The following is a 19192-nucleotide window of genomic DNA, read 5'->3' as shown; positions in this document are numbered from 1 at the left end:
ACAGAAGCTCGTCGAGCGTTTCGCAAGTCTATCGCGATCAATTTGCTTTTATAACCGGCTTTTATGCGTACTGAGCTTAAACTGACAATAAGCCACTGTATCACCATTTGACTCAAGTTTTATGAGAGCAACGACTCTCGATCGCTATTGTTTGGCAATGTGTTATCTTTTTTTATATGTTGCAACAGCCAAGGTTGTGTAGGATTCGATCTGTGACCGTTTTCCAATTTTTTCCGATTATTCATGGTGCAAACGAACTTTTTGTTGTTTTCGATATCGAGCATTGTCATTGCCGTCTCTAAACCATATGGGTTTTTTCGCGAAATTTTACTAAAATTTAATACGGCGGGAATTTACTGACGACGGTTTTTGTTTCGGGTTTCTTAACGGTTTTTATTTTATGTACATTTTGGAGTTCTACGTGACCTCCTTCGGTTACAGAGGTTTACGTGGTTGGTTATATAATAATTGATTATTGGTCGATTTTGCGTCACTGTGGCCACGATGGACACTAAATCGTGCATCTGGGAGCCACCACTTTTGTATATTGTAAGAATAGAAAATGATAAGTACTAAAACTCGACGTTTACTGTAAACGTGATGCGTCTTTTTAGTGTTTTCTGCATAGTTTGCGATAACTAATCGTAAAAGTAACTGTCTCATACCGGTCACATAAGCACGGAACCGTAGTTGATAACTAATGCATATCAAAGAACATGCAAACGTTTAAGGGAGCAGCATTAAAGAGAAACGTAATATCCTCAATTAGTACAAGGAATAAGAAAAGGATAAAAGTACGAATGGATACAAGATCAATAACTAAATGTCATGGACGCGCTGTAACAGAAAATATACCACGAAATACAAACTCTTACTCCCTGGTTACTTTTCAACACAAGAGGGAAAAGGACGGAAATATATGATAACGAAAAACGAACAAGCAAAACAATCAAGTCGTGATATTGCTTTTTTTGAACTTGCGATTTGTCAGTTTGAAAAATTCGAAATTTTTGTACCATTTTCGTACAGATAAATACCGGTATATTATATATAGGAATTTTTTTGACTATGGTTTATACAGATGTACTTAAAGTACCTAATATTTCGTTAATAATGATACTTATCATTAGAGATAAAACGTTTTGAGTAACATCAACTAAAATATTTTTTAATGAAACATCCTACATATTTTAAAGTTTTACAATCATTTTGAACACTGATGCGACGTTGCCAAGTTATTCCAATTCTTTTCTTTTTTTTTTTAATTATAAAATTCTGAAGATTAAAAAGTTATTTTTAACATTTGTGAAAGAGATAGTTTCACATTCTTAAACAAATACATTTGGGGCTCCCGAGAAGGTTTTTACATTTTTAAAAAAGACATTTGGATCCCCGAGAAGGTTTTACATTTTTAAAAAAGAAAAATTGGGACCCCCGAGAAGGTTTCACATTCTTAAAAAAAGTCTGTCTGTATCCATTTTTATTAGACACGTAATCTCCGAAACTGCTGGACTGATTGTCAAATTTTGTACGTATGTTGGAAATATCATGTGGATGGTTAGTTAAATGCTTCGGTCTGATTATGAATGAAAAACTCATCACAGTTGAGATCGGGGCGGGCGGGTGGGACTTAATTATTTTTTTTTTTGTGTATATATACAGAGTTTTCTTTCAACAATACGTTGTCAGTTTCTTGTTGGGAAAAGAAGACTTCGTATATTAAGAAAACAAGGAAAAAATATCAGCCCCGCCCACCCACCCCTTCTCAATTGTGATGAATGTTTTATTCATCATGACTTGAAGGGCGAAGTTTAGTTTGCAACATCTTCATTTCTCTACAACAAATTGCCATAAGAAGTATGTTTTTGAAAGGGTAGAATTTTTTAGAGAAAAATAGATGTAAAAACATTTTTCATATGATAATTTCTTGTAGAGAAATGAGGATTTTGCAATTAAAGTCCCCCCTTCGGTCTGATTAGGAATGAAAAACTCATCACAATTGAGATCGGGGCGGGTGGGTGGGGCTTAATTTTTGTTTGTGGTTTTTTTTAGTATATAGAGTTTTCTTTAAACAACAGGATAATTAAATACGTTGTGAGTTTCTTGTTGGGAAAAGAAAACTTCGTGTATTAAGAAAACATGGACAAAATATTAGCCCCGCCCACCCACCCCTTCCCAATTGTAATGAATGTTTTATTCATCGTGACCTGAAGGGAGAAGTTTAGTTTGCAACATCTTCATTTCTCTACAAGAAATCGCCATATGAAATATGTTTTTAAAAGGGTAGAATTTTTTAGAGAAAAATTGATGTAAAAACTTATTTCATATGATAATTTCTTGTAAAGAAATGAGGATTTTGCAATTAAACTCCGCCCTTCGGTCTGATTAGGAATGAAAAACTCATCACAATTGAGATCGGGCGGGTGGGTGGGGCTTAATTTTTTTTTTTTTTTTAATATATACAGAGTTTTCTTTCAAAAGGATAGTTAAATACGTTGTCAGTTTCTTGTTGGGAAAAGAAAACTTCGTATATTAAGAAAACATGGAAAAAATATAAGCCCCGCCCGCCCACCCCTTCTCAATTGTGATGAATGTTTTATGCATCATGACCTGAAGGACGAAGTTTAGTTTGCATCATTTTCATTTCTCTACAAAAAATTGTCATGAAATATGTTTTTAATAGGGTAGAATTTTTTAGAGAAAAATCGATGTAAAAACATATTTCATATGATAATTTCTTGTAAAGAAATGAGGATTTTGCAATTAAACTCCGCCCTTCGGTCTGATTAGGAATGAAAAACTCATCACAATTGAGATCGGGCGGGTGGGTGGGGCTTAATTTTTTTATTTTTTTTTTTAATAGACAGAGTTTTCTTTCAACAACAGGATAGTTAAATACGTTGTCAGTTTCTTGTTGGGAAAAGAAGACTTCGTATATTAAGGAAACAAGGAAAAATATAAGCCCCGCCCACCCACCCTTTTTCAATTGTGATGAATGTTTGATTCATCATGACTTGAAGGACGAACTTTAGTTTGCAACATCTTCATTTCTCTACAAGAAATTGCCATAAGAAATATATGTTTTAAAGGGTAGAATTTTTTAGAGAAAAATGGATGTAAACACATATTTCATATGATAATTTCTTGTAGAGAAATAAGGATTTTGCAATTAAACTCCGCCCTTCGGTCTGATTAGGAATGAAAACTCATCACAATTGAGATCGGGGCGGGTGGGTGGGGCTTATTTTTTTTTTTGTGTATAGAGTTTTCTTTCAACAACAGGATAATTAAATACGTTGTCAGTTTCTTGTTGGGAAAAGAAAACTTCGTATATTAAGAAAACATGGACAAAATATATAGGTCTGCCCACCCACCCCTTCTCAATTGTGATAAATGCTTTATTGATCGTGAGCTGAAGGGCGAAGTTGAGTTTGCGACATCTTCATTTCTCTACAAAAAATTGGCATATGAAATATGTTTTTAAAAGGGTAGAATTTTTTAGAGAAAAAATTGATGTAAAAACATATTTCATGTGAAAATTTCTTGTAGGGAAATGGGGATGGCAATTAAACTCCGCCTTTCGGTCTGATTGGAAATGAAAAACTCATCACAATTGAGATCGGGCGGGTGGGTGGGGCGTATTTTATTTATTTTTTTTTTTAGTATATAGAGTTTTCTTTCAACAAGAGGATAATTAAATACGTTGTCAGTTTCTTGTTGGAAAAAGAAAACCTCTGTATATTAAGAAAACATGGACAAATATAAGCCCCGCCCACCCACCCTTTCTCAATTGTGATGAATGCTTTATTCATCGTGAGCTGAAGGGCGGAGTTTAGTTGCAAAATTTTCAATTCGCTAGAAGAAATTACCATATGAAATGTTTTTAAAAGGGTGGGATTTTTTAGAGAAATATTAATGCTACTGAAAAACTCATCACAATTGAGATCGGGGCGGGTGGGTGGGGCTTAATTTCTGTTTTTTGTTTTTCTGTATATATGTAGTTTTCTTTCAACAATTTTTTGGCGCAAAGAACAAGAGCTATTATAATAAAAATACATAAAGTCGATCTATTACATATTCAATAATTTTGGACTGTACTCCTAATGTAAGTCACGTAGAATAATTTGTACTTTCTCGTTTTTTCGAAAAAGTGAAGAAATGAAAAATCCAAAAATTGAAAATTAAAAATTGCAAACCGAAAAATTAAATAAATTGAAATTGAAAAAACAAAAAATTATAAAATCGGGACGTTGAAAAATTGTAAAAATAAAGAAAATAAAAAACTGAAACGAAAAATTCCACATGGAAAAATTAAAAGTTGAAAACTTGAGAAACTGAAATCGAAAAATTGCAAAATCTAGAAATTGAATTGAAAAGTTGAAAAATTGAAAAATTTAAACTTGAAAACCAGAAAAAATACAATTCGAAAAAATGAAGAAACAAAAGTAAATAAAAAATTGAAAAAAAAAATGAAGTCAAATTAACTGCTTAAGCGTTATTTACGCCACTAGATCGTTAAATGCTAAGCAAAATTTGTCTAATCATCCCCACCAACATTTTAGTGACGTCACCGCAAAATTGTGCCTAGTAAGTCCTGTTCAAATTTTATAGAATACGTGTTCCTGTACTGTACGAGAAAAAAATTATCAGAACATGCTTAACTTCGATTGTTTAGTTTAGACAATTTGAGTCATTCTTTCTTCTCATAACAAAGGAGAGGACTAATGAATTAATTAAGCTGTAAGTTACAGGAAGAATGAAACAAAAATAATAATTATAATAAACAAAATCAAAAATAATACATTATTTTAAAAATTTAGAAGTGTTTTACTGAGCAAAATGTTGACGTTAAAATTGTAGTAGGAATGGTTAAACAAATTTCGGTTAGCGTTTTAATATCTACATGAACAATATTCCTGTTATACATGAAACGTTGCACAAACAATCGGTCCAGTAGTTTTGGAGCACAACGTAGGAGCTTCAAATGAAGCTCCAAATGGTCAGTTTTTCTTCTTCAGTAAATCGGTGTTAAAAATTAATTACGCAACCTAACGCTATAATGCGGAGGATTTTGTAGAGTTTATATAACAACAAATGATCAACTACGGTCCGCTGACTATACTATGAATATATAATTATTTCTAAATCAGTGAGTTCATCGTGAATTCAATTTTTTTAATATTAGAAATTATTAAATTGCTTGCTCAAATCATTTTGAATTTGATTTAAAGAATAAGAAACGTAGCAAAAAGACGTTGTCACTGAATTTTCCTCGTCTTTGAAGCATAAACGATGCGCACAGTGTAATACTAAGTATGTTTTATAGCGGTGAAGTAATTTTCGGGACTTTCAGTTATCCATAAATTAGTATGTAAAGTCAAAAAGGTGTGGATTGTTAAACCGTAACTTTCAAATGAGATTTATTTATAACAATATTTGGAGGTGATGTCATGATGACAAATATCGAGTAGCGGTTTACATATTTCACGGTAACCTTAAATGTAGTTAAAATTCCAAAGTAACTAGTTTCGGAAAATAAAGTTCCGAAATACAAACAGAAACGATAATTTGGAATATTTAAAAAAAAAAAATGAAATGTTTGAAGTACGAAGAAAGTTCGTGTTTAGTGAAATTTTCACATTTGTGCCCAGACTTGAATATTAATGCATTAAAAAGTATAAATAGAAACCGTAATTTTGCGCATATTTGATGATTTTGTGTTATGAAAATGTCAGTATAAATGCATTTAGATTGACATTTCAGGATTACCATTCTTGCAACGAAAGTAACCGTTATCAAAAATTTGGCCTTGAACAAGGATAGAACGATATCTCTATCGTGTCGTTAACTTCTAAATATCTCTAATTGATTCTAAAATTCGAGCTTTAAAAAATCGCCAAGTTGACGTTTCAAGGTTTCGTAGACATTTTGGGACAAACGGCGTAAATAAAACTAATTAAGAATCTTTTCTGTTTGCGGTTAGCATTAATTATGATTAATAAAAAAGGAGAAATCAGCACCGGTGTCATTAAACACGTAACAAAAACAATAAAAACTAAATTTGTTCTTTAGGAGTGGCAGTACTAATTTCGCCAAATAAATTCATGTGTTAATAAGATGACAAGGTCAACGAACAGGTCTTTTTTCACCTCATAATAAACGCGAATCGTTTTAGAAATTCTCGCAAAAGTTATTAAGAACGGTTTTTACATAAAACGCTTTATAATAGTTGCGCTTCGGATAGCAAAAAGCTCGCAGGCATCTGCGTGAACTCCACTAAATTTACGGAAACGAGTCGAGTATTTTTAGGCCTTACGTCTCCCAGATGAGTGGCCAAAATTTCATTCTGTAAAAGCGCGTCCTTCACGATTTTAGCACTGATGTCACAAACGTCCTAGTACTATTATTAGATCGTAATTTTCCGTTCGGCTCCACAGCCTTGAGAAATGCAAGTAATAATTTAAATAATAACACAGGGTGTTTTATAACGTTTGTGGATTTTTCAAGTGCTAAAACTACACTCTTGAAGGCGTTTTAACCTGTTCAAGCTAGTGCTAAAAAACATGATTTCAAGGTTTAGTCTGCGTTGGCGTCCCGCTTCCGTGGGTCTGTCGGTCTGACTGTCCGTCGCACCAGGAAGATGCTTCGTTAAAATGAGAAACACGTAGCAGCGGTGTTTGTAATTCGTCGTTATTAACTCGTTTCGTTTTTGATTCCTTTTTAGAATTCAAATGAGCGTGCACAATTAACATAGAGCACGAACTTGAAGAACCCAAGTTTATAGACCGGCTTTATTAGAGTTAAATATGGAAATTTGTTTTCGTTATCTGAGTGTTATGGTGCTTTCACCATTTTAATATGGACATGGACACACGATGTCGTTGTGAATGACGATTTTTGCTTTTACTTGTGTAACAAAAAGACAACAGTGATTCATGCTTTTGGAAAAAGCTTCTAAAATACATAACATAGTTTCGCAAGCGTTGCTCCACATATTATTTTTAATGAAGACCGATGGGAACTAGCTAGAGAAATTAATGATTCACACGATTTACACAACTTTTTGTCTTGGATTTTTATGAAAACACGTGTTTGTATGTTTTAACTAAAAAATCGAAACGAGTACATGTGAAAATGATGGTTTGTGTGCTTTTGGATGAACTTTAACTTGGTTGAATAATTATTGGTGATTTCAAAAAGGTAATAATCAGTGCGGAAACAGTAGTTAATCAATTAAGTAACGACTTTTTGTGAACAAGATTTTGTTATTATCATTGGTTAACGTAGTGAAACAGCCTTAGAATAAGTGTCACTCGTATCAGGGTTATTTTTATACAGAATTGGAGGTTTCAATTAGTGACGGTGCTTTTATTCTTTTTCGAAGTTCGGTTTAGCAGGAAGTGATCTCATCTTTTTTTGTACATAACACAAAATAATTTATTCGTCATGATTATAAATAAATGGGTGATTTCGAAATAGCGCGAACATTGCCGGGGAGTTGACGGATTTGTTTAGGAAACGTAATTGAAAGAGCTCGATGGATAAATATTGTGGTTTTAGCAATTCAGTTAGTTGATGCGAAAACTCAAAACGTTACAATTTTAAAACGGAAGAGGAATAATGACTTCAAAAAAATCGGTCTAGTTCGGGCCAAATTGTTACAATTATGATAATTTAATTTTATTACGACTTCCGCTTCATTGTTGTTCTTTTTACATGCGACGACACGAGATGGATGCAGTTGGAAATGATCAAGTGGGCAGTGGATGCTGGTGGAATTATAAAGAGTGAAATTCTAGAAATGAAAACGACCGCGGCATCTTCCGGAAACTGCACAATAAAATTATTTTTGAACGGATAAAGTGTTTTCAATCTTCTGGTTCCAGGCTTTTTCTTGCTTTATTTTTGATCATATTTTACTTGAAAAGGTAAAGGGAAACCTTCAGATCAGCGGGTGTGGCTGTACTAAAAATACCACTATCAACGATTGTGCTTTATGACCTTTATTTTTAATCTAAAGCTAAAATCAAATAACGCCGCACTTGAAGGAGACAAGTTAACGCTATAAAGATTTTAAATGAGTAAATGTAATAAATCTTGTTACATGCCATATTTGTAGAAACTTGTTTTGGTCATCATTGGACGAAATGTCAAAAATCCAGTCGAACATTAACAGGGTATTTATGTGACGGACTCGTAAAAATGTAGTTAAGCATAGTATGTGTCAAATAATCTGCACATTGTAGTGGAGCGGTTGCTAAGTTGTTAAAAACCGATCAACTGTACTCTTATTTTTAATTCAATTATTCATGCAGACACTAATACATAATTTGCGTTTCTCTATTACAAAGCTAATTTGACATAGAAGTTAACACTTTCGCGTTGTAACCGGTTTACGTGCTCCTGAAGACTTTGACAATGTTTATTTAAGTGTCACCGGTGAACTTTTCCCGCTTTCGGTGTGTACAAAGTACTTTTTAAATGAAAACGACACACAAATTTTTCTCGTTTTTTACGTTCAAAGCCGCGGCGGCGGTTTCAAAGTGAGACCAAATATCCCGAAGATATAAGCATTTGCATACGTTTTAAGAATATTCCGATGCGTGCCAGAGTTTTTTGAAGTGTGTTGAATAAACAACAAATTTAAAATAGGTACATTTCGTAAACAGAATGGTGATATATCGCCGAATTTCGAAATCGGTAGATGTCTTTATGACGTTTTATTGATTATCGAGATTTCGTGGTGTTGAAATACACCGAATGAACAGTACGGGAACAACCGACTTGGACTAGGTCTGCAATTATGGAAGAATTTAGCCCAACGTTTATTTAAATCTAGAAATAATTAATTTGTCCGTGAAATCCGCTGCGTGTGTGTGTTTTTTTTTCTTTCTTATTCAGAGAAAAAACGTTGCAAAACAGCTCGCGCTTTAAATCTGTGGAGGAGTAAATCAAGCCAGTCTCTTTAAATTCATTAAAAATTTTAAAATAGCACAACGTAAACACATATTTTATTTTAGTGGCACAGTGCAGCATCATGCACAAGAAATACATAAGTTTTTTGTTTAGTTTCCGGTGTGTCTGTGGGAATCTTATTTATAATTCATGGACGTAATGTATATTTAACTATGGATATTGTGGCATTTAACAGATTTATGCCAACACCACGCGTTTGGCAAAGTGACGTGATGTAAGGGCATCGTCCTAAATATAAACAAAATAGTATCTAATGAAGCTTAATGTAAAATGAGCGCTATCTTTAAAAATAATAAAAATGTGAGTCATCTAACAATGACACGGCTTTCGGTGCTCTCTCTCGTTTTAATTTTAGAAGTGAAGTTTGGAAGAAAATAGTAAACTAATGATGTTAAATTTATAGGAAAGTCGACACTCGGGTTAATGATGTGTCTTATTAACGTTCATTGCCTTGAAATATATATATATAATTAGGTTTTTTATTGATCGCCAATTCTCTTATCAATGCGTATCAACAGGTGAACGTGATAAATGAAATGTACAACTTATTTACGGCCATTATTGTTTACTTTCGTGGTTTCTGCGTGAAATGAAATAGGAAGTGGGTTGGGAATTATTCTTAATAACTCGTTTTATTGATTGTCGGAGGGTGAACGACTTCGCTCGTTTAAAATTTCATATTTTTACTTAGTTAGAGTTATTAAAGGGTCATTTGTAGAAAACGCTTCCGTTCGTCTGTCTGTCTGTCTGTCTGTCTGTTAGAAACGATTTTGAGGTTATGGCTGATTAATTAATTTTGCTCAATGTGTATGTGGTATTGGTCACGCTTTACAGAGCAATTTTTTCTTCGATCTGTGGAAAGTTGGTACAAGTTTCCCCGATGGAAGCTTCACACTTCCGTACTTAAGTAGCGCAAGCTCGCTAATTCACTAAACGTAAGTAATTAAAAGTGAATTGCGTTAGTGTAAGTCATTACCACGAGTTTATTGTCGAAACGCGAACTAAAACTAGCATAAAGGAAGTAATTGTGTTGTTTTTGCGTGTAAAATAATTTATCTCGACTCCGCGTTATATAACTAATAAAGAACAGGTAAAGTAAATTACAGTTCTATCGAGTTGCATGCATTATTCAGCGTAGACCACGTGCCGGTTACCCCTTTTGCCCGTTTTCCGGTGATACAACCGTAATCGTCATTTAATGTCATTTTTATATGAAATAACGGAAACCGCATTGTTGGTTCAAAAGTTCACATTTTCGTTCCAATTTGAAACTCGTACTAATTGCGCCTCTGTATATGGGAAGTTGATCCATCGGATTCCTTGAAAATGCGACTCCCACTTGCTTTTCGAAATAGACGGCGATCGAGCGCACCAGAACTCAATTCAAGTTTAAATTGCAAAAGTGCATGTGCACGGTACCAATTTTTGTAATGCGAGTCACGAAATCGATTGCGAAAGCGAAAACATTGAATTTTTAACGCGCGAAAATATCGATTTTGTGATAGTGACACTGAAATGATAAATAAATTCACCGCATGCGATTGTTTTCAGAATACGTCGACGTCGTCCGACGAAACCGACAGCGATTGTTATGAAGAACCAGTGAATAAATATCCGAGATTAAGCAGTAGGGAGCAATCTTGCGTCTTCAACAACAACATCGAAAATAGGACAACGACTGAGGTAATTATTGCAAAGCGACGTTTTTAACCGATCTCGCGAAAATTCGTTGTTTTATTAGATCTATGTTACGACATTTTAATTTTACAGTGATTGGTTTCAAATGAACAACTTTCAATTGATAAACAAAACATTGATTTTGTAGCTAAAACAGAGTTGGGATCGCGGTTGTGACGTAAGATTTTTTTGTGTAAAAACAATGTCGATCGCAGAATTTTTAGCCAACTGAAACTAACTTTTTTTTTAACTTACATGTATCAAGAAAATTGCTACACCGACTCGTCTTTTCGTATATACCTACAACAAAATCTAGAAAAATATTTGCACCGAACTTCCCTCGTTTCAAAAGCAGTAGAAATACCACGAAAAAAAAATAGTTATAGCTTTAGCACTGTTTTTTTAAATTCTTATTACACACCCCAGCTTCAGAAGAAAAATCACAATATGTAGGTTTATTTTTAACATTTGTGTATTTCTAGTAACAATAAAGTTGAATTTTCGTTTACGAAAAAATTATTGTGATTTCCAAATAATCATATTTTTTGTTTTTTTGCATAAAATCTTGTCTTATTATTTCAAATAGAAAGAGTAAACAACGATTTTCGCAAATTATAACCTTTTAGAATGTTTTTGTAAACAGTATGACTCAATTTTATTGATATCACAACAAAGCCCATACTTTTGTTTATCTATCTATAAAATATTGCGACAAAAATGTCGATAATAATCTTGCTCGGATTTTTTAGGTTAATAACAACACCGTATCGGAATTTCAAACAATACATAGAATGTCTAGAAAAATCTGAAGTGTTGATCGGAACATTTTCAAATTGAAAAGTCACTAGAAATACCTTTTATCAATGCACCCCATACCAGAGTGTGTTTTCGTAACAAAATGCATTCGAATTATACACAGTGGCGGAGTATAGGTGATTTAACTATGACACATTAATGAATTCAGAAAAACAAGTTTTACAAAATATATAGAGGATCTCAAAATTAATTTATAGGATGTCATTTAGTTTCTTACATTGTTACTACTATTAGCAGTATTTGTTTTAATGTATAAAGGTGATCACAAATAAAACAATCTTTTTTTTTCCAAAGAAACTAGATCGAACGAGGGAAATCCTGTCGAAATAACTTTCAATCAATTTTTGTCTAAAAAATAATTCCTGAATCACCTTGTATATTTAACATTCAACTACAAAACACGAGAAAATGGCAGTTATACACTTTAACAGATGGTTGAGCAAAAACTAAGTTTTTTATTTGCCGAAGTAACGTACAATTTTTGAAAATTATAAAATGTAACTAGTGTTTTCCACGTTTCATGACGCCTAGATTACGAAAAAAATGGGTCTCGTTTCCGTCCGTCTGTCTGTCTGTTTGTCTGGTGTCTGTATCCATTTTATTACACAAGTAATCTCCGAACCTACTCGACCGATTGTCACATTTTGTGTGTATATTATGAATATCATGTAGATGGTTAAACCCTAACTAAAATTTGGATAATCATCCCCACCACCATCGGGATGACGTCATCGCCAAAATTTATAATAAAAACTTTTTTAGTTCCTGAGCGTAAGCTACCCCAAAATTTTGCTGAATAAATCCACACTAAAATGTACAAAATTTGATAAGTCTGCACTTGCAATTTATCATTAATGTTCATATTTTTTAGATTTGCATATACAGGGTGATTCAAAAAAATTAATGAATGCGTGAATTTATTTTATTGATTTAATCAGGAACTACAAAACCGCATGCTTTGAAAACTTGGAGATGTTTTAAAGGTATCATAAGCATGGTATATTTTTGATCAAAATATATTTGCTCATCCCCCCTAAAAAATTGTTGACGTCACCTCAAAATTTTGCTGAATACGTCTTATCTTAAATGTGCAAAATATGATACAATTGTGATTTATTATTCCATTTATATTTTTTTGGATTTGCATATACTGGGTGACTCAAAAAAATTAATAAATGCGTGAATTTATGTTATAGATTTAATCAAAATTGTCCTTAATAAATCCTATCTTAAATGTGCAAAATATAATGAGTCTGCACTTGTGAATTAATCATTGCATTCATATTTTTTGGATTTGCATATCCAGGGTGACTCAAAAAATTAAAGCTATGTATTTTATTCTACTTCACAGTTTTTGACATATTTCTAGGAACTCGAAAGCAACCAGAAAAATTTTCAACTAATTTTAAACATTGCTTATCAATATGTGGGACAACAAAAAAGCAAAATTTCTCTAATTTAGCCAATTCTAGATGGCCGTGATTGCATATATTATTTTACTTATGTCGAAAATGGCAAAAACATCGTCCACACACCTTCGATATAACTTTGGAAATGTTTCAGGTTTTTCATGCAAATCCATTTCAGGGCAACTATAAATCAGTTAATACTTTCAAAAAAATCCCCCGTTGAATTGAAAAATGTTACGTTTCATACATTTCTCAGATGATTTTGAATAATTATTATTCAAGATAATTTTGCATTAACGCATCTTTAAAATAAATAAATTAAAACACTATTCTTAATTACCATAAAAATGCGTCATGTCTTAATTTCACGTATGTGTAGACAAATTTTATTCAGCTTATTACCATCTATACGATAATTTTAAAATATACATTTCCAGACGTGAAACGTCTAGAAAACAGCAAATTGAAAGTTCCTCAAAATTATCTCCTTAGCTTATGTTCGGAAAGTAAAAAAATTTCTTTATAGATTGTGATTAAGTCTGTAAAAATGATGTAGTTGTAAATAACACAATAAACATGGTTATAAGCCGCAGTATTAAAGAGAAAGAGGATTAACCTTGAGGTCATTAGGTGGAATACTTAATATCATCACTTCTCACACCAAGTGTTCTTTCTACTTCTTTTACTCATGTGGGTGTAACACCACTTTAGATTTTTTTAAAAACATTTTTGTTCGTTTTCAGAATGATTGTGGCCATAGTCAGGACGTCCCAGAGCCTCCCTTAACATTCAAAGACGTAATGAACAAAAACGCGCCTAAACAATTTGCTCCAACAGGTGAAGACACAGTGGACGGTCCTTGTTTCAGGTTCGGCGAAGACACATCCCAGTTCACAAAGTAAGTAACGTCTTAACCTCTCTCGCTTAACTTCAGTAATCGCGCTTGCCCAGATCCAATCGAAGGGCGCCCAACTTAGGAACTTACTACTTCCGACACGAAGACACCGATTCGGACATGGACAAAGTCGAGCAACACTCCCTCAAGAATGAAGTACAGAGTACGGTCGAAGAAACATCCGAAGAAGAATGGACCTACACGAAGAACGTAGAAAAGACGAACGAAGCAATGGAACTAGGCGAGGTGCCAAAACCGAAACACGTGCCAGAAGAGACAATCAGAAAACTCGTCTTGGAAGCGGAGGAGCTAGTAAGCCCTGATAAGTCCCGGAAGTTGGATAGAATCAACTGCGTGAATAAAATGTCGAGGGTGAAGAAGTGGTTAAGCATGGAAAAACCGGACGATAGTTGCGACGCTAGCGGCGAAGACGACGAACGAGAATCGCAAGTGTCGGAGGATTTTGATGAAAGTACCACGACGTTCCGAGCTACACAAGGATACAATTCGCAGAACACGTCGTTCACGGAATTGAACCACCCGGAATCCACGCCCAAGATTAATCTGAGACAGAGGAAATATGGCACAAATCGGCCGTGGAGTGTGTCGTGCATCTCGCAGCTGGACCAAACATCCCCCACCAAAGCGTAAGTATGACGTCAGTGTGTACAATGAGGTACTAAAATGCGCTGCAGGATAGAAAATGACATCACGAACTTCTCTATCTCGGAATCGGCGTTGCATAAGTTGGCTTTGACTTCTAAGAATCTGGAACGGCTTAATGCTCTTAGCACTAACAGCATTGGGGTTAATGGAAATAACTCGACCTCGTCCACGGTAGAAGAGAGTGCGGTTCTACAGGAAAAAACGTCACCGAATAGGAGAAGGAGGCTCAAACTTAAAAAGAAATCTTTGGTAAGGGATTCGTTTTTTAAATATGTCAAATTCATTAATAGAAGCAGATTTGGAAAACTTATAAGGCCCGAACTGCTTTTTTAAAACTTATTTTAAGACACTATTCTAACGTAAATGTGTTTTTAGTGCGGAAAACTAGATGTACATGCACCCTACAGTCCGATCGCTTGTCCAAAAACTCGAAATTTCTTAATAAAGTCGGGCTCTTTCTCTGGATGTAGCACTAAAATTAATTATAATGAACGGCATACTTCAAGCGACCCGCCTGCTGTGGATTCGTACCACAAGGGAAAATATGAAACGTCTACTACAAGTGGTGCAGATAGTGAAGAAGATCACAGCAAGCGGTATTTAGGTTCAACTGCATTGTTTTAGGGTTCTTATTTTTTGCTTTTAGGATGCCGACTTTTAAGTTAGGTTCTAAAACACACTACCTCAACCCTAATCTTAGGAATTCTAGTCCGGGCAAGAGTAGTCTAAATACGACGGAAGAACAGAGCAGTTCTTTGTCGGAACAGGCGGCTTGGGACAGCTATCAGGTGTGTTATTTCGATTTTTTATAATTTGTGAGAAATATAAGTATTTATGTTTTTTATTTCATGTAGTGTTTCTATGCTCTAAACGAAACTAGAAATCAGTTTAAAGTTTTCTAGTTTCATTCTTGGACAAATCTAGTTTTCTTCATGGAAGTCTCTCATTCGTGGAAATCTAGACTAGAATTTTTTCAAATGTCACGTGTGAAAAATTTAATGCAATCAAAATCGTCGCCTCGAACTTCGTATAAAAACGATGTCTATCAAACTATATGTAATTGTTTAAAAGCCATTTGGTTAATAAGGATTATGCTTTTTATTTTGCCATGTTACGTTAAATTGTTTTGATCTTTAAGTGAAACTCGATTAAACTGTGCTCATTTGACGTGGATTTTTTATGTGACCCTAAAATTGTAAAAAACTAAATTATCCACGTTATACTTTTATGGTTATTTTGAAAAATATATTAGGCAGCAGATTTTGGCAAAATTTTTCGAATTTATCCAACTCTTGGTGGACCTAGCTACATATCAATTATATTAAAATTAGTATTGTATTTCTCAAAAATGACAAAAATATCGTCCACATACTTAAGTGTAATCTCTGAAATTTTCAAGTTCTTCCTATAAATCTGTTTCAAATATGTCTAGAAAATCAAGCTGTTGGAAAAAACCCTGTTGAATTGAAAACTGTTGTTTCATATAAACATTTCACGTTTCATTTTTTGTTCCAGACAGTTTTGAATCAGCACATCTTTAAAATAAACTAATTAATGGATTGTTTCTATTCGATTCAGTTGTTTAATCATCTCCACCAATAATGTGATGGCATGACTTAAAAATTGTCTAAAATAACGTAGTCCTACACATGTGGTTTATGACTCCGTCTTAAGTTTTTACCCGAAACGTCCAGATTATCAAAATATATTTGCTTATCCCGTCCAAAAAACAGACGACGTCAGGTCAACATTTTACCGAATAAATCTATACTTGCAATTTAACATTCCATTCATATTTTTGGGATTTGCGTCTACAGGGTGGCTCAAAAAAATTATGAATGCGTGAATTTATTTTATTGATTTAATCAGGAACTGCAAGACTGAATGCTTTGAAATTTTTGAGATCTTTTAAGCATGGTAAATTTTTGTTCAAAATGTATTTTCTCATCCCCCCTAAAAAATTGATGATGTCACCTCAAAATTTTGCTAAATAAATCCTATCTTAAATATGCAAACTACATATGGTTAGTCTATACTTGTAATTTATCATTGCATTCATATTTTTAAGATTTGCTTATACAGGGCGACTAAAAGAAATAATAAATCCGTTTATTCTATTGAATGAAATCAAGAATTGCAAAACTGAATACTTTGAAATTATGCAGACGTTTTAAAGTTATTGTAAACATGGTAAATTTTTGATCAAAATGTATTTGCTCATCCCCCCTAAAAAAATTGATGACGTCACCTCAAAATTTTGCTAAATAAATCCTATCTTAAATATGCAAACTACATATGGTTAGTCTATACTTGTAATTTATCATTGCATTCATATTTTTAAGATTTGCTTATACAGGGCGACTAAAAAAAAATAATAAATCAGTTTATTGTATTGATTAAAATCAAGAATTGCAAAACTGAACACTTTGAAATTATGCAGACGTTTTAAAGTTATTGTAAACATGGTAAATTTTTGTTCAAAATGTATTTGGTCATCCCCCCCTAAAAAAATTGATGATGTTACCTCAAAATTTTGCTAAATAAATCCTATCTTAATTGTGCAAAATATGATCAGTCTACACTTGAAATTTATCATCATTGCCTTCATTTTTTTAGATTTGTTTATACAGGGTGACTAAAAAAAATAATAAATCTGTTTATTCTATTGAATGAAATCAAGAATTGCAAAACTGAATACTTTGAAATTATGCAGACGTTTTAAAGTTATTGTAAACATGGTAAATTTTTGTTCAAAATGTATTTGCTCATCCCCTCTAAAAAAATTGATGACGTCACCTCAAAATTTTTCTAAACAAATCCTATCTTAAATATGCAAAATACATATGATTAGTCTATACTTGTAATTCATCATTGCATTTATATTTTAAAGATTTGCTTATACAGGGTGACTAAAAAAATTAGTAAATCAGTTTATTCTATTGAATAAAATCAAGAATTGCAAAACTGAATACTTCGAAATTATACAGACGTTTTAAAGTTATTGTAAACGTGGTAAATTTTTGTTCAAAATGTATTTATTTGCTCATCCCCCCCCCCCCCCTAAAAAAATTGATGACGTCATCTCAAAATTTTGCCGAATAAATCGTATCTAAAATGTGCAAAACATGGGTTTGTACTTGTGATTTACCATTGCATTCATATTTTTCAGATTTGCTTAAACAGTTGGCTCAAATTTCTTTTATTGATTAAAGCAGGAACGGGTCACTCCATTTTCCCAGAAAATTTCGGAATACAATACTGTTATTTTTAGTATTACACTGCACCAATCCAAGTGTCGTTGCAAAAATGTAGATGACGTCATCACAAAATTGTGTAAAGAAAAAACTCAACTCGAAAAACTGGATATGTTTCATTGTACTTTAGGTGCGAGGGAAGTTCGAAACAACTTTGGACCATTTTTTTATAATTTGTGAGAAATATAAGTGTTTACGTTTTTTTATTTCATGTAGTGTTTCTATGCTTTAGGCGAAACTCGAAATCAATCATTTTAAAATCATCATGTATTTCAGGAATTTTCTAAAGAGTTTCATTCTTGAACAAATCTAGTTTTCTTTATGGAAGTCTCTCATGTGTGGAAATCTAGTCTAGAATTTTTTCAAATGTCACCTGTGAAAGCGCTCATGTGACATAGATTTTTTTATATGTGGCATTAAAATTGTGAAAAAGTGTGGTTATTTTCAAAAATACATTTAACGACAGATTTCGGCAAAATTCTTCAAAATATATATAAATTATGTCAGTATTGTGTTTGTCGAAAATGACAAAAATATCGTCCACATACCTAAATAAAATTTCGGAAATTTGCAAGTTTTTCTTATAAATCTCTTATGTCGAGAAATCAAGTTGTTGGAAAAAAAACCGTTGAATTGAAAACGGTTCTGAATTAGCACATTTTTTAAATTAATTAATGAATGCTTTGATAATAAATAACCCTTTTATATAAAATAACAACTTTATTATCTTCCGTACCGTTTAAACTTTTGAAAATTATTTTTTCAAGAAATACTTATTTAATGAAATTGAGCTAGTCATAAGAAAATTGATTTACCGTGGTTACAATAACTTTAAAACGTTCATGATATTCAATTATAAAATGTTACAAATTTTAATAGTTTATTTTTCCAAAAATCTCATGCCTAGAATGAAAAGTCAACAAGGATTCATAAACAACAAGTGCAGGAGTACTTTATTTTATAAAATTTTAATTTTTTATTTTAATTAATAAACATTTTAAGGTTATCGTAATCAGGGTTAATCATTAATCAAAATTTATTCGTTCATCCCTTTCCAAAAAATTGATGACTTTAAAATTTCGCCGAATAAATCCTCTCTAAAATTTGCAAAATATTATGAGCCTTTACTTGTGATTTAGCATTGCATTCAGATTGCAAATACAGGGTGTTTAAAAATAATAATGAGCCAATTTATTTTATTCATTAAATCAGGAACTACAAACCCTAATGCTTTGAAAGCTTTGCAGACGTCTTGAAGTTGTCGTAAGCATGGTAAATTTTTAAGCAAAATATTTTTGCTCATCCCCCTGAAAAATTGAATCTAAAACGTGTAAAATATGATGAGTCTATATTTGTAATTATCCATTGTATTAATATTTTGTAGGATTGCTTATACAGGGTGACTCAAAAAAACTTTTAGGTGTTTTCAGAAAAAAATCATATTTGCAAAATCAAGTTTAATAATTTTTCGAAAAAACTGGTTCCAGAAAAATAATGTC

At 32.8% G+C, this 19192-nt stretch overlaps 1 protein-coding gene across 1 annotated transcript in view; it reads left to right on the top strand.

The window, feature by feature from the left end:
* The window catches only part of LOC135141807 (klarsicht protein), a 102282-nt gene that overhangs the window by 61559 nt on the left and 21531 nt on the right, over positions 1-19192 (top strand). Inside the window, exons 8-13 of the mRNA XM_064073268.1 lie at positions 10528-10659; positions 13622-13776; positions 13830-14420; positions 14469-14688; positions 14815-15035; positions 15086-15227. Coding sequence (XP_063929338.1) covers positions 10528-10659; positions 13622-13776; positions 13830-14420; positions 14469-14688; positions 14815-15035; positions 15086-15227 — 1461 coding nt within the window. The remainder of the gene's footprint in view (positions 1-10527; positions 10660-13621; positions 13777-13829; positions 14421-14468; positions 14689-14814; positions 15036-15085; positions 15228-19192) is intronic.

The sequence above is a fragment of the Zophobas morio genome, unplaced genomic scaffold, assembly GCF_036711695.1.
Source record: "Zophobas morio isolate AGI-343-1 ecotype UQ-CSIRO unplaced genomic scaffold, CSIRO_AGI_Zmor_V1 ptg000044l, whole genome shotgun sequence".
Lineage (NCBI taxonomy): Eukaryota > Metazoa > Arthropoda > Insecta > Coleoptera > Tenebrionidae > Zophobas > Zophobas morio.
The sequence above is the reverse complement of the archived record's forward strand: the minus strand, read 5'-3'. Positions and strand labels throughout refer to the sequence as shown.